Source organism: Marmota monax, unplaced genomic scaffold, assembly GCF_021218885.2.
Source record: "Marmota monax isolate L192 unplaced genomic scaffold, Marmota_monax_Labrador192_F-V1.1 WCK01_AAM20220418_F8-fsc00155, whole genome shotgun sequence".
Classification (NCBI taxonomy): domain Eukaryota; kingdom Metazoa; phylum Chordata; class Mammalia; order Rodentia; family Sciuridae; genus Marmota; species Marmota monax.
The window spans coordinates 2,299,825-2,316,912 of record NW_026694554.1 but is presented as its reverse complement, the minus strand read 5'-3'; the positions used below and the strand labels follow the sequence as shown (position 1 = coordinate 2,316,912).

Here is a 17,088-nt window from a genome sequence, read left to right as displayed (position 1 = left end):
AATGACAACTATATATATATATATCTATATATATATATATATAGATATATATATATATATAAAAGCAACTGAGCTGCGTAAGTCACATCAGACAAGGCTTCAGAGATAGGCAAGGCTAAAGGATGAGGAGGCTAACACAAGGAAGAAAAGAGAGATGGGCATTCGCTGTGGAAAGGGATTACAGGTGTCCACCATCCCTGCGACTAGGATTGCTTCTCCATAATTTATTCTATGAAATGCAAATTAGATAATACCATCTTCCCTTTGTTAAAAAACCCAAACCACCACAAAGAGCTGTCATGGGCCTCCCATACCTACTTGGACCCTGCCTCTTTCTCCAAATGTAGCCTTCCCCTCACTGCTTGCTATGCTCGGGATATACTGGTTTTTTTTTTTTTTTCTTTCCTTCCAATATGCCAGTGTAAGGTGTTTGCGCCTGCTGCAATATGTTATCCCTTTACATAGCTTTATCACCTATGGTTCTCTTTCTCTTGTCAGTTTCTCTTTTCTTAATCCTAGGGATTATACCTAGACGTGCTTTACCACTGACCTATACCTCTGGCCCTTTTTTATTATGAGGCAGGTTCTTGATAAGTCATGGAGCTGGCCTTGAACTTGTCTCTACTACCAGAGTTGCCAGGATTACAGGCATGTGCCACAAGGCCAGGCTGTTATCAGTTTCTTTTCAGGTTGAAATGCTATTTCCTCATATAAGCTTTCCCTGACAACTATCTAGAATGTACTCCCGGTCATGTTAGAGCCCATTAACTGGTTCTATATTCTTCACAGTATTCATCTATATCTAAAGCTATTCATTTACTTATAATCTGTCCACCCCAACAAGAACTGGTGTGTTGTCTGAACTGATCCCTGTTTTATTTCCATCACCCAGAAAAACATCTGTTTCACAGTAGGTGCTCAATAAATATTTGGTGAATGACTACATAAATGAATAAAATAAGGAACGAAAGGACAAGATAAAGGTGGGTTCCATCTAGTCCACACTGGCTCCTCAGTTCACTGAGCTCTCAGCACTTTTACCCCAATCACACGTTCAATATTTAATCACACAGGGCTCTGGACTATTATTTGTGTTACTGACATATTGTTAGTTGGCTTTTGTATGTCTCTCTTCAGTTACATTGCGATATCTCTATGGACAATAAACCTAAGTTGTTCTTCTCTGAAAGTCACACAGCATCTAGGAAACTACACAACGCACAATAGGAGCTCAACAAGTAGATGTTAAATGAATTCATGAAACAATGCCACTTATAGGGACAACAGATCACGAAGTTTGCCAGGAAGATCATGATACTAGTCATCTCAGCTCTGAAACCAACCACCTGAATTGACTACAGGCAAGTCACCTCTGCCTGGGCTTCAGATTCCTCACCTGCAAAAAGAAATCTCTAGAATCCTTTTTAGAACTAACACTGTAGAAAATATCTTAGTTATTTCTGAAATTACATGGCATTTCACTCATTGCCACTAGAGGGCGAGCACAGGTCACATAAATATCAGAAATTCCCCACCCTGAAAAACAAAACCCGAGTATTCTTTTTCCTTTTGGAAAATACCAGTATTTGAAAATGATATTCCATGCCATGATACTCTATTAAAACTTTTAAAACACTTCCCCACTGGATGAAAAGCCAATGACTTAAACAGACAAACCATTCATACATAGAGCTGGAATGCTCCTATATATAACCCGGGGTCAGGATTTGGAAGTTAGATGACTGTTATTATAATTAAGAACAACAGCAATCATTTATTGATGGTCTCCCTTCTTCTACTCTTCCATTGGTGTTTGTTTAGTAGAGGGGATGAAACCAAGGAGCACTTCACCACTGAGCCACATCACCAGCACATTTTATTTTTTTTATTTTGAGACAGGGTCTTGCTAAGTTGCTTAGGACCTCACTGAGCTGCAGAAGTTGGCTTTGAACATGCAATTCTCCTGCCACAGCCTCCCAATCCACAGGGATGACAGGCAAGCATTACAGTGCCTGACTAGTGTATTCTTTATATGGTAGGAAGAATGGTACTTTCAAAACCAAAGTTAAAATCATGGCACTTCACTGTTCAAACCCCTGTAAAGGCTTCCAGTCTCACTTGGAGTTAATTCAAACTCCTCACCATGGCCTATGAGGCCTTACCCAACGAGCTCCTCAGCCACCTTTCCAAGATAATGCTGTACTTGCTATTCCCAGCTCTTCCCCAAAAATCCTCAAGGCTGTCATCCTCCTTTCCTTTAGGTCTCTGTTCAAATGTCACTTCACTAGAGACATCTTCTCTGATGTCTTCACCACATGAACCCCTTCTCATTCCTTGTTTCACTACACTGTTTTGGTTTTCTTTATACCACCTATGATATGACATACACACACACACACACACACACACAAACACACACACACACACTTACTCACTTCCCCTATTTATTGTCTGTCTCCACAAGAAATTAAGCTCCTTGACAATAGGAAATTCTTTCTTTAATTATATTCCCAATGCCTGGAACACTGCTTAGCTCAGAGGAAGGACTCAAGGGGTGAGTGTGGCATGAATGGTTACTATACCGCAGACACTACCTTATTCAAGCCTCATAATCACCCTAATATGTATAGTGCATATGTATGGATGGATTTTGCAGTACTAGGGACTGAATCCAAGGACAGTTCTTCCATTGTGCTACACAAGGTCTCAGCAAATTTGTGCAGCGTGGTCTCAAACTTGCAATCCTCCTTCCCTGGATCCCAAGTTGCTTGGACTATACCATGCCTGTCTAATGTGTATATTATTGTATCTCAATGTAGACAGATGAAGAAACAAAGACTTGGAGAAGTTAAATAACTTGGCCACAGTCAATCACAGAGCTAGTGAGTGACAGATCTGGGATACAAAGTCAGTTTATGATTCCAGAATCCATACATTTTATCTCATGCTGTACTACCTCTCTGAAAGAAATGAACCTGTTTCCTGAGAATGTCATGAAGCAACAGCATATGTCCAATCCTGTAGTGGCTTTGCTTAAAATCAAAACTCCTCAGACTTTCCATGGCTAAGCTGCTAAAGGAGCAACCCAATGAAGAAAGAAGCTGCCAGCCCAGTCCTATCATGCACATTGCAGTACTAGTGCATAGGGAATAAACACTTTGAGCTTCTCTATTCATCTGAAAAAGTATGGCATTTCTTAACTGTCCCCTATACAACATGTGGAAAGTATGTTTGTCTCTTTAGTAGGCCATTTTCATAGTCTTTCACTCATGGACACAGGAACCATTTCACATTTTATGAAGCAAACGTGCTCACGTTTCCCCTGGCCCTTTCCCCCACAGAGTTCTCCACCTTTACAGGGAAGTCAGCCGGAAGAGAAAAGACCTGCAAAATCAATTTATACAATTGAAATCAACATTTCCATGAGATTTCCAAAACTATGGTGTCAAATTCTGGCTATAACATTTTCTTTCTAATGTAGCAACTGTGCTGTCTGCTTCCAAATAGCCACTTGATGGAAAAGTACCTAATACAAAATGTTCTCCTGAGGATCCACAGCCAAAAGTATTTTTAAGTGTCCGTCTGATTCTTTTTTCCACATCAAATGTGGCAACAGAAATTTGCAGAAAGTGGTTGTACATTTACCTTTAAATATTTAATGAGCTCCCCTGGAACTTCTTTTGAGCCTGACTGAATCAGCTGGCAATGATGGAAGAATTTGTGCACATGCAGATCCTGAAACACAGATGGAAAGAGCCATATGAAATTTGATTCATTATTCTCAAAGGCAGGGTCTCCACCTTTCTTCCCTCCTGCATCATGCAAACCTATCCATCTAGGTATTCTAATATCCAGATTCAGCAGCCATAGTTGCGAACCTATATGTCCAAGTCTCGAAGGTCTCTTGACCACCTCACAAAGCAGCAAAACCAAATTAATCTGACATGTACCAAGGCACACAGAAGGACTCAATGTGTGTCCAACCAATTAAGCATTCATTCAATCCCTTTTTGGACTATGGTGTTCTATGAAGTTGGGCTACTTCTCCACTTTAATTAAATGAGCAAGAACAGGAGTCTGAACTGACAAATGAAATAAAGTGGCAGCAGGAAATTACCAGAACAAAAGTTCTGGGTAAACTTGAATACTCAACTTTACCATGACACTTCACTAGCAAGTGAGTCCAGCTGTCCTATATGGCCTCCATACATACCGTTTTTGTTTTTTTTTTTTTTCTGGACAGTATGGATTATATTAGCAAGTACAAAAAGGAAATGTGTATTTTGACCTGATTCCCCTAATTACTACTGCATGCCCTTGGGGGAAGTTACCTAACCTACCTAATCCTCAGTTTCTTCACCTATAAGATGAAGATAGCTTCCACATGCCTTTCAGAGTTTTGAGAAGCTCAAATCGGCTAACAGCAATGAAAGGATCTTATAATTTAGCAACAATTGTATATCCTGAGCTAGAATCATGCTATTAATGAGAAAATTTTGTGGCCTGTAGGAATCTATCATCTATTTTAATCCAGAAATATATTTGAGTATTCAAATTGACACAATTCAGATGATATAACTTACTTGAGTGTAGATGGTGGACTCTAAATGGCTTTTAATCTTCAACAAAGGTTTTGCGCCATCTACCCACTTGATATCTACATTTGATTGCTGAAAACAGAAAACAGACATGAATTTCTATTTTGTAGCAAGAGATAGATGAACAACATGTAACACTTTCATGCATTTCAACAATTTTCAGAAATTAATATATTAGATTCATACAATGGTATTACTAGAGAAAATAACATGTGTCTAGAATAAACATACCCTAAGTCATTTTAAATTTCTAATCCATCTGGGGTGGTGGCTCAATGGTAGAGCACTTGCCTAGCATGTGTGAGGCACTGGGTTTGATTCTCAGTACCATATATAAATAAATAAAAATAAAGTTCTATCAACAATTAAATTTCTAATCTTTTACAGATTGCTTTTATAAATGATAATAAAAATGAATTACTTAAATAAATGAATTTTTAAAATGACACACAAAATCTAAGGCCCAGTTTTAAAAGTTATTAGAAAAAACAGGCAAAAGATACTTTATCAAACTGCTATAAACACATATTTTCCATACTTATATTTATAGTAGACCAGCACCAGCCCACAGACCATACTTTAACTCCCAAATGATCAACTGTATCAACAGAATTCTGATGCAAATATTTTCCTACCCTTCTTGATTCGGCATCATTCAGATTCAAGTAGCCTGGGGGAAGATTGGCTGAAACTGGCAGCTGCTGCTCAAATGTGATGATTCTACCATCTTTCAGCAAAGGTACCCAGGCAAACCCAACTGCCAAGACAACAATAAGCCATAAGAAATGAAATAGAAAATGAAATTAGCTACACAAATGTCTAATTGCTGGGGAGCAGGGCAGGCTGGTGATGTTTCCGGGCATCTGTACGTAGGAGCCCAGGTGTTCAGCAACCTCAAACTAGGGAAGGAACAATGGGTTTGGATCATTTCTAATCCTAGCCTGGCCACTAACAAGTTATTTACTGTATTTCCTTGCCAATAAACATGAAAACAATAAAACATAGTCTCTTCATCTAAAAAGAACTGAGAGATCAGAGATGATATCATGAAAACACTTTAAAACTTAAAATGTGCATCAATATCAGTATCTTTACATGATGAGGGATGGTTTTGGTAGGCTTTTCTGTTTTTTTTTTTTTTTTTTTAAGGTTCGGGTTACCCTCATCTATCCTTCCACTAAGAGTGCAGAGTCATACAGCTAAGACCATCTCAGACAACAGCAATATGTTCCAAAATACATTATGGCAACACCAGGGTAAGGAACAATGGAAAATTAAGGTCACAAATGAAGGTTACATTCAATATTTATAGAAGGCAGTAAACACAAACTGTCTAGATGGACTGAGTTTTCCTGATTACAGGAGGAGGAGGTGTAGTAGAAGAATATGGCCAGGCCAGTGTTTATGACCTAACACTGCTGTAGGATTTTCCCCAATTTCTACATTTCTTAACAGTTCTACCCCCAAAAGGGTGCCTTGGCTTTCCATTAGAAACCTCATCATGTTCTAGCTAAAAGAGCCAGAGCCATCTGTGTTGCTCAAGTTGAGCAGTGTCAGTATTTCCATTATAGAAATTACTCTGGTTTCAAGTGTTTATAACTCAGCTGTAAAAAAGCTTGCTCTGGATCAAGTTTTGGCAATTAAGAGAGGGTGTTGGCTGGAGAGCACTTAATAAAGTCATTCCTTTTAGATTCTTCAAAATTCTGCATAAGTGCATGTGCACGTGTGTGTCTGTATGTTTATACTGTGAACACAGAAGTCAACACAAATCTGGCTACAATGTTTTCACTTACGTGTTTCATTTGGCAAATGCTTTAATTCTTAAAAGACCAAAACGTTGCTTTGTCTATATAAACTAAATGGCTTTCTCAGACTCTGAAACACGCCTGAAAGGCATCTTTACCAGTACAACTTCAGAAATGGTTTGTCCAGACCTTTTCTTTTATAAAAAGCAGGACAAAGTAACCTGAGCAGAAGAACAATTAGAAATGACTCTGCCATAGCTGGGCACAGGGGTGCATGCTAATAATCCCAGCGACTTGGCAGAGTGAGGTAGGAAGATTGCAAATTCAAGGCCAGCCTCAGCAACTTAGTGAGGCCCTGTCTCTAAGTAAAAAATAAAAAGTGCTAGGGATATAGCTTAATGATTAAGCAACTGTGTATTCAAAACCTGGTACCAAAAACAAAAACAAACAACAACAACAAAAAAAACACTAAGAAAAAAAGTGACTCTATCATCATAGTTAAACAGAAAATTTGACAAAAGAGAAAAGATTTCCATCCTTGAAAATAGGGAAATATATATTGTTTCTTTAGCAACATTTTTTTCTTCATAGAAATTTTTATCAAGATATAACTCAGATGTAATTAATCCATTTAAAGCATACAATCTAATGGTTTTTAGTGTATTTCCTGTTGTGTCTCTATCAACACTATGTAATTCTAGAGCATTCATCACCCCAAAAGGAAACTTTAGAGTCCTTAGCAGGCACTTCTCATTCCCCCTTCCCCCAGTCCCTAGCAACCATGAATCCACTTTCTGTCTCTATAAGATTGCTTAGGTAACATTTTTACACTGTAAATTAATCAGATTGTGGTCAAGTGTGTCCCTTAGTCAAAACTAATATAGAGCACTTGGAAGCTCAAAGGAAGCTGAAGCATGCCATCTGGCTCAAAGGTAGGAAGCCACTTAAAGGGTGAACAGTTAAAACTGATGAGTGGCACATAGAATAACCATCTCATGCTTCACTGAATATCTTGCCCATTTCTGTCTAGGACTTGGCAAAGGAAGCTGAAATTTATCATTCAGGAGATATATATTCTCATGGGTTCTCATTGTCCTACTAGTTTTCTTCTCAATTCTCAAGGTCCCTACCCTGAATTAACTTCAATTTCTATGGGGATGAAGAGTAGGATTATACTAACCATAAAGGGAGCTCTCTAACATTCAGCCCTGCTGCCTGCTGGGCATCACTCAGCTGATTCCCTAATACCTCAAACTCGCCATGAGTTCCAAACCTACCATGCCTGGCCACAATTCTGCCAATGGCATTACCTTCTTTCCAATCACCCAACTTTAAAACTTCACAGTTTACTTTGAATCATCTTGTCAGTCATTTGCTAGGTCCAATATAAAGTCTTCCCTCAGAATCCACAGACTGCTTCCAGGACCCCTCATGGATATTCAAATCCCTGGATGCTCAAGTCTCTTATATTTAATGGCACAGTATTTGCATACAACCACACATATCCTCCAGTATACTTTAAGTCATTTTTTGATTACTTGTAATGCCTGATATATGAATGCTATGTAAATAGATGTTTGCATTGTTTAGGAGTGACAAGGAAAAACAATCATGTATTCAGTATAGCTGCAATTGTTGAAAAAAGGATTTTCAATGCATGGTTCCTTGAATGTTCCATAGATGTGGAACCCCCAGATACTGAGGGCACTTATTCTTTTTCTGTAATTCCCTTTTTCTCTGCCTTTCTGAAGCTGTCATAACGTGGCCCTCAGTCTTTCCTGGACATTTGAAATAGCTCCCTTACTGGTGTTGCCTCTATCCTTCCTTTTTTCTGCTCTAACTCACCTTGCCCTTTATTTTCCTGTCTGATTCATTTTTGCCCAAAACAGCTCTTCCTAGTGTTTATAACTCTTCTGTAGTTCCAGATTGGTGACAGAATCAAAACAAATCCACTGGCTGGCATTTGAGACTTTCCATAATCTGATGCCTCTTTTTCAACTTCACATCCTATGACCCACACCCAGCATGCTGAACTCTTGACTCAGTGAACTACTTGTGGGTCTCTGTCCATACTCCTCAGTACTATGACCCTTTACAAGCTGTTCCTTCATCCCAGATCCCCTACCTTCTTGCCATAACTGCTTTCTCAAGATCTACCTCGTGCCAGGGATGGTGGTGCATGCCTGTAATCCCAGTAACTTGGGGGGCTTAGCGAGCCTCAGCAACTTAGCAAGACCCTAACTCAAAAATAAATAGGTGGATAGAGAAATAAATTTAAAAAAAGAGGGCTGTGGATGTGGCTCAATGGTAAAGTGGCTGTGTTCAATCCCCAATACCAATATATATATATATATATATATTTACCCTGTAATATCATCCTCTCCTCCTGGAAGCCTTCCGAGATTCCCAGACACCTTTCCCTCTACCCGTAGAATAATTTTGATAATCACCACTTTCTACATTGTATTATAATTGCCCACATAGGACTCATTTCCCCTCCAAGATTATATGTCCACTGAACATCAGATCTATGGTGGATGCTTCACTGTATTCCCATAATACCTACTACAACTTCTTGCACATAATAAATATACAGAAATGTTTGCTAAATAAATGTTTGATCCAGGCTGGCCTGATCTGCATCCCAGGGAACACAGATGTTCATAAAGTGGGTATGACATGAGCTGTGTTCACAGGCCTCCTATGCTCTCCCAAGGTTGCTTCCCACTGGTTTATCTGAAGCTTTGCTGAAATAGGACCAGGACTGGGACTTTGTTACTAAAGCTTATTCAACTTCATTAAATCTGTTCTTTTCTCATTAGAAACAGGCAGCCCCCAACCTCCCTCCAGCTCACAGATGTCCCTGGCTCTGGGCACACTTCCCTCTTCCTCAGTAAGCAGAAATGGAAAATTCCGGTTGCTGGGCAATTCCACATAAAAGAAATGATAATACCCTGTGACAATATGTGTTTTTCTTTAATAATAACAATTTTATGTTGCTTATAGTAGTTTAAGCATAGTGCAGATTATTTGGAAAATGATATTTGGAACAAATGATAACAAAATGAATGTATAGTTCATCTTTTGACAGTGAACTTCTTTTAGAGAAGCATTTTGCTATGCTGCCTAGGATGGCTTCAAAGTCCTGGGCTCAAGTAATCCTCTTGCTTCAGATTCCTAGTAAGGTGGGACTATAGGCATATACCCCTATATCCAGCTTACCCAAAAAAACTTTTCTAATTCAGAAATGTACTTTTTTGTAAAGGGTATAAATGTTCTGCAGCTTTATGAAAAGTAGTTATATCCTATTTCAAATAGTTGTAAAAAGAGATATTTAAAGAATACATAATTCTGGGTTTGATCCCCAGTACTACATAAAATAAAAGATAAACAACACAGGTACCTGGAGTTTCAACTGTGTCCTGCTTTTTAGTTGTTCCCTTTGTGTTGATTTCACAACTTACATGATAAAAAGTGAAAAGCAAATGATGTTTTTGATGCAGGTAAATGGGAAGCTCGATTTTAATCTGAAATGACAGCAAAATTACACATGGCGTTTTGTTTTGTTTTGTTTCATTTCAATTATCAAGCTGGACTGTCAGACATTTAGTTCAGTTTCATCACACTGTTCCAAAATACTTCCTAAATGACAGATCAAGCGGCCAAGTAGTAGATATCATTTAAATATATTCCAAATGCTTTTCTGGTCACTTTCAGTTTCATGACAATATTCTCCTGGCTTGTGAGGGCTGATTTAGTAATTTGGATTCTCCTGGATTCGATTTTGAAGTAGAATTTTCTGAAATGCTAGATGAAATTACATGCATGTATGAATATGCCACAATGAACCCACTGTTCTGAATAATTAATATACACCAATAAAAATTAAAATGAACAAACAAGAAAAACACCACATCCTCACAGTCCAGGGATAGTGGGTAACCCAATCAGAGTCAATGTGTACTGAATCTGAAAGGCTACTTTTCTTAAGTTGTTGTTTACTACATGAAAAAAATATATATACCTTTACAAATAAATGTGTGAAAAGTCACTACAGCATTATGGTATCCACAAATTAGAGCTTTTATAAATTTCTCTAGAAGAAAAACACAGCTCTATTCTTAGACATAAAAATTATCTCCTATGATTCATGAATTTAGTTAAAAATTAATGCATATAATAAAGTATCTCAAGCAATTTTCTAATCAGAAACCAACTTAATGCTTAGAATGTCTCCTGCAAGTATGTAAGAGACATTACAGACTACAGATTTGATTTAGTGTACATGCCTTTAGCCATTTCCCTCTCTCTTGCATGTGCACGCATGCGCTCTCTCTCTGTCAATATATAGTGAATGACTGAAAAGTCTGTTCATTTTAGGAATCCTAAAAGCAACGTGGATTACTTGCTATATGGTTTAGTTTTCTGCAGTGACCGGTCTTGGTTATAGAAATGCACACAAGGCATGGTTTTTTTTTTTTTTTTTTGGTGTTATAACTATGGTCGGTTGTAGGTATATTTCACTACAGAACATGCCTATTCACGGCATCCAGACCATCTGGGTATCTAATGCTCTACTGCACATAAATATGGATATACTCCCTCCCTGGGTGGAAAAAATGCAAAGTGCCTCTATCCCCCTCCCCACCCTCAAACTGAGAAAGGAATGAGTGAGGCCTATGGCTGGGATATAAGGCCTCCATACAACAGCAAGTGGACCTGGGGAAATCAGGAGGGCACAGGGAATGGTCTCAGACCAAGCCAAGAATGAATACATGAGAAACAGAAACAGCAGAGCATCTGGCCTGTATGTTCATTCAGGTTCCATGGAAGCATGTAGGAAGCAAAAGCAGTCTACAGATCTGGATAAATAGCTACATATAAGCTAGGAGAGGCTAGGGCAGTGCCCTGCTGGAAGTACAGAAATATAGAGATGGAGAAGTAGAGAGAAGGAAAAGAGAGATGGAGACAGGGTGAGATAGAAACTCAGGAAGGAGCACAGAGACCGGGAGAAGAGACCACCCCAATCCCCTTTATCTGCTTTTCACTGAGGTATGTAGGGCAGCCAGGGAGATTCTGTTGGCCCGTGTGTGTGACACTGTCTCTCAAAGTTTTTCAATGACAGACTGGCTACACCCTACCACATAAAACTAGAAGGGAAAGAGCTAGAGGCTTTTCAGAAATTTTCTTCTGAATTTCTCATTTTAAAGTCAAGAAAGTGGAGACTCAAAAAGGGGAAGTTAATTAGCATCACAGAGCCAGTGCTATCAAAGCAAGGAGGGCTAAATCCGAGCTCCAAACTGATATTTGTTTTCTATCATGTTATCTCAAATCACAGAAGCCCTTAAATTTAGGGCAAATCTGTCACTGTAATCAGAGTATACCAAGCAGAAGATGTCCTTCATTTTGATGTGACATTATCTGTTTTCATGGAACAAAACATTCAGGGATTGCAAGTACAGATGAAAAGATGGAAATAATTTGAAGAGGAAAAAGAATAGAAACCAATGCATTTTAAAAATACCAGAATGATATGTTTTTACCTCATCATAGAATTCTGGATTTTGGTTGTGGTGTGAGACAACAGCATAAGCATTTGTGGTAAAAACAGACCCTGCAGGTTTTCCATAAATACACTGAAAAAGAAGGAAACAGAATCACCATTCCAAATGCTGGTCTTTAAATGTGATGCTATGGAACCACATACAGTTAGAGGCATCTGTGAGCACAGGGCCATGGCCAAGCCCATGCAGCTCTCACCATGAGCCTGTAAGCTCCAAATCATTTACAGTCATTCATGACACCACCTCAGATAAAGCCTGTAGGATGCTTTTGAACTTCTGGCCATCAAAGAAATGCAATTCCAAATTAGTTAATGGCAAGAATCAGAACATTTTTTATCATCTGGAAGGGAAACACTCTCAGACCAGGCCTATAAAGCTTACTCCTCTCATGCCACTTGGGTATCTTAACATGAGAGGCACCCCTTCTGCCAGTCAGCAACATTTTTTGGATGCTCACTGCACAGTGGGCAAGGAGAAGAGCTTTTAAAAAAGAAACAAAAGCTAGCAGAAGCATTTGTAGGATAAATGAATTTAAAAATGAATATCTATTAAGCTACACTGAAGCTTACTGTTAACATTTTAAAATATGGCACTTTATGAGCCACATTTTAAAAATCATTGCCTTTTTGTTATACTGATAAAATAAATGTAAAGTTTTCTATGGTTCCAGGGAATGATCAGATTTCATTTCTAATGTGAGTTTTTTCACTTCCACTGGTCTTTAATAAGCTCAAGGATGAATATGGAGTCAGCATGCCAAAGAACTAATTGTCTCACTCTGTTACTTCAGACCAAACCTCTAGGCCAGCTATGAAATGAAATTGAGACTCCATATGAGTGCATATCCAACTCTCCTTAAATATAGTTATGAAGGCAATTTTCAAGAACTGCTGAGAAGTAACCTAAGAATCTCTAAATATACAAAAGGATATTGCTTAGAAGGAAAAGAACAGTTGTTATCGACTCTGGGAGAACCAGAGAAAATACACTGCATTTGAATCAGGCAATCTTTAAGTTTCTCTGTAAAAAAGCAAAATCTCTTTTCAAAGGGAGAGGCTATGAAACATAAGATGATTTAGTTTGGGGAATTCCAGCCTCTTTCCCCAGGGATTTGAATATAAGGCCATCCATCTGTCTGATTTAGGCTCAAGCTAGAGAAGTAGGGAACAAGATAAACACTTTGTGATGTTGACATGTTCTCTTGACTTCTCTTTCAGGTCTCTGATTAATGGACTAAAGACAAAAAGTCCAAACCAGCTATAAAGAGGGAAAATGTAAAAGAACTGTGATATGACAGTTTTTTTTAAGTATTTAAGAATCACCATATCACATAATATTGAGATTCTGCTTTTTAGAGATTACAAGTCCAAGTTTGGAGGCATCATTTGGCTAGTCATGGAGTAGAAGTTGTATCTCACATCAAAGTAGTCATGCTGTGCTTCTGTCAGCTCAAAAAGCCTGTTCAGATTTCAAGGAGAAAGGAGTTTATGATTCCCTGATGGTACTATTATAAACTATCCTAAGAAAATGACCTTGTGTAGAAGCATCAAAGCAATGGCAAAACTTGGTATGTGGGCTGGGGTTATAGCTCAGTGATAAAGCATTTGTTTAGCATGCATGAGGCCCTAAGTTCTATCACCAGCACTGCCAATAACAAACACAAAAGCAAAACAAAACTGATACGAAAAAGCTTACTTTATGTGTGTGCATGCTGGGAACTAAACCCAGGGCCTCACACATGCTAGGCAAGCACTCTACCCCTGAGCCACAACCCCAGCCCAGGCTTATCCATTTTTACAGCTACATATGCTCTCCTTTCATTTTGTTATATATTAACATTTAATCTAATCCTTGTAGTTAAATTAGTCACCATAGTACATCTTCTTTTTGATGTTTAGACAAATTAAATTTGAAGCATGACACTACCAAGTCCACAATCTCCATCTCTTCTACCTCTACCAAAAACACATGTTTATCAGTATCAGAAACAAACCTTTAGCCCACAAGCATCACTGTCATCCGAATCCCGGAATTCCACACAGACTGCAATGTTTCTTGCCTAAAATGATTAATCATTGAAAATGAGTCAGAATGAAAAGAATCTAACATTTTATACTCCAGAAATGTATAGTTTACACTGCTTACCTTGGCAAATGTTTTCTGGCTATCATATTTTAACTGCAGAGGATAGACATACAGATGGTTTTTGTAAATAGTAAATGGATAACAATATTTTGTCATTTCGGGAACAAACTCTTCAACCTCCACAGTAATATTTTGACAATTCTTTTCAAAAGGCTTCAGGGGCACATATGAAGAAGTAATACAGTCTATAGCAGGAAAAAATAAACAGGCAAATAGTACACAGTTTAACAACATTAACACATTCCTGGATTCACAAAAATACATGTGGATTATGTTCTGAAAAATTAACTTGGCTTAAATATAGAATTCTTAGTAAGTGACAAAAAGTTAAACAACCACTTAAAAACCCAATAGAACACAGTGGAGGGGCTGGGATTGTGGCTCAGCAGTAGAGCAATTGCCTAGCATGTGCAAGGCCCTGAGTTCAATCCTCAGCACCACATAAAAATAAAGAGAAAAATAAAATAAAGATACTGTGTCCAATTACAACTAAAAAATAAATATTAAAAAAAGACACAATGGAGTAGCCTGATGCTAATTTTTGTGGAACCCTTCACACCAGACATGAATTGCTGTTTCATTCTCAATGTTGAGTGATTTGGCAAATATAACACATCATAATTTTGACAAATTTAAACTCTGCAAAGAAATCCATTACACTTTCCCTCCTGTGGCTGCAATTTAGCTTTCACTGCAAATTTTTATTGGTATCAGGAAAAGAAATAAGGGTAAATTTATACTTCCAGTTAGCTCATGGCAAGTCACTTTTAAAAAGTTAACTTGGTGCAGGTGCAAATTTTCACAAAGAAATAATGGAAGCTTTTTGAAACTACAGATCTTAAGATGTGTTACCAATAATAAATTCAATACTCTCAAATATGAAAAGTACAAAGCCTCAGCCAGAGAAGTTTAGTAGCATATGTTATTGAAGCAGCCACTGCAGTAAAGGTTATCCATATACTTAGGGGCTATAAGATTGCTAGTCCTTCCTGCAGAGTGACACTGAAGGAGAAGGAAGATCCAGTACAAGCTAGACCTGAACACACAGTAATTTTTGTTGAATATTTGTTTCTGATTATTGAAGCAATAATTTTTTTAATATTTATTCTTAAGTTTTTTTAGGTGGATACAATATATTTATTTTACATTTATGTGGTGCTGAGGATTGAACCCAGCACCCCGTGCATGCTAGGAGAGCGCTCCACCACTGAGTTACAACCCCAGCCCCTGAAGCAATACATATTTACAATAGAACCTGGAGGTACAAAGAAACACAGTAACAATTAGGCATTCCACTACCCAGAGACAACTCCTATTACAATTTTGGTGTATTTTCTTTTAATCTGCTTTCTATGTATATGTTTTTTTTAATATTTATTTTTTAGTTTGACACAATACCTTTATTTTATTTATTTATTTTCATGTGGTGCTGAGGATCAAACCCAGGACCTTGCACATGCTAGGCAAGCACTCTACCACTGAGCCACAACTCCAATCCCTCTATGTATGCTTTATATACTAAAATAAAAATTCTACTTATATATAGAACTTAATCCCATAGGATACAGTGGTGTACACCTGTAAGCCCAGGAACTCAGAAACCTAAGACAGGAGGATCACTTCAAGTTGGAGGCCAGCCTGGGCAACTTTGTGAGACCCTAACTCAAAATAAAAATAAAATAAAAGATCTGGGGGCATAGTCCTGTGCTAAAGTGCCACTGTGTTCAATCTCTAGTACCGCACGCTCAAAAAAAATTTTTTTTTTAAATTTTTTGGCATTTCATCTGATGTCTTATTCCACAAATTGGAAGCATCCTAATTTGTGGCTGCATGAAGTTACATGTATTTGTATACCACCCTTGCCTTAAGCAGACTGACAGTGTTGGATGCACAATGTTTGCAATTTCCTGTTAATATAAATAACACTGCAAATAATCTATATGTATACACTTCTGTCTATATTTAAAAGTATTTCTTTAGGAAAGAATGCATTGCACTTTCAGGTGTTTTAAAATGTAAGTTAGAGATTCCCTCTCCCACTTTTCTTTTCCTTTTTTTCTAGCTTCTGTATAAAGAACACACACACACACACACACGTGCAAAGTTAAGTTGGATGTCACTCCCCAGCTTACAACCTATTAGTGACTTCTCATTGCACTTAAAATACAACTTTTGGGCTGGGGTTGTGGCTCAGTGGTAGGGTGCTTGCCTAGCACATGTGAGACACTAGGTTTGATCCTCAACACCACATAAAAATAAATAAATAAAATAAAGGTATTGGGTCTATCCACAACTAAAAAAGTTTTTCTTAAAAAATACAACTTTGAAGGTGTTACTGTGGTCTATACAATTCTCTATGTGACTCAAGCCTTCCTACTTCACTTCCTGTCTCCTCATTCCCATAACACACTATACTAGAGCCATACTGGCTTCCTTTCTACTCATACAAGCTAAACTTGCTCCCACCTCAAGTTCTTTACAATATACACAGTGCCCTCGGTCTGGAACATATGGTCCCAAACATCACATATGGGATCTTCCTCCCTCTTCTGTTCCTGAGCTTAATGGATGGTTTCCCCCGATGCCCTGTTTAAAGCAGTCTGTCCAGTCCATCCCAGCTGGGTGCAGTAGCACACACAACTATAATCTCAGTGGCTCAGGAGGTGAGGCAGGAAGATTGCAAGTTCAAAGCCAGCCTCAGCAACTTAGCCAGGCCCTAAGCAACTTAGCAAGACCCTGTCTGGAAATAAAGAATAAAAAGGACTGGGGATGTGGCTAGGTGGTTAAGTACCCCCTGGGTCAAATCCCTAGTACCCTCCCCCAAAAAAGTCTACCCCAAACATAGCCTAAATTATTCACTTATTTATCTGCATGTTTACTATCTGTTGTTCCATCTAGACTTTAAATTCCATAATTTAAAGCACATAGTAGTACGTCCTCAAATGTTTAATCAACAATGATGCAATAAGTAAATTATTATATTTAGTAAGTTATCATTATTATAAGTAAAATAATGTTTTGTTATTAGTGAATAAA

At 38.1% G+C, this 17,088-nt stretch overlaps 1 protein-coding gene across 3 annotated transcripts in view; it reads right to left on the bottom strand.

Annotated features, from left to right (window-relative positions):
• Dock11 (dedicator of cytokinesis 11) overlaps positions 1–17,088 on the bottom strand; it is a 186,108-nt gene that overhangs the window by 80,423 nt on the left and 88,597 nt on the right. For all 3 annotated transcript variants that reach the window (XM_046420911.2, XM_046420908.2, XM_046420910.2), the window contains exons 17-23: positions 14,053–14,237; positions 13,901–13,966; positions 11,887–11,979; positions 9,747–9,870; positions 5,234–5,355; positions 4,584–4,670; positions 3,646–3,735 (exon numbers count right to left, since the gene is read on the bottom strand). In XM_046420911.2, the coding sequence (XP_046276867.1) occupies positions 3,646–3,735; positions 4,584–4,670; positions 5,234–5,355; positions 9,747–9,870; positions 11,887–11,979; positions 13,901–13,966; positions 14,053–14,237 (767 nt within the window). The remainder of the gene's footprint in view (positions 1–3,645; positions 3,736–4,583; positions 4,671–5,233; positions 5,356–9,746; positions 9,871–11,886; positions 11,980–13,900; positions 13,967–14,052; positions 14,238–17,088) is intronic.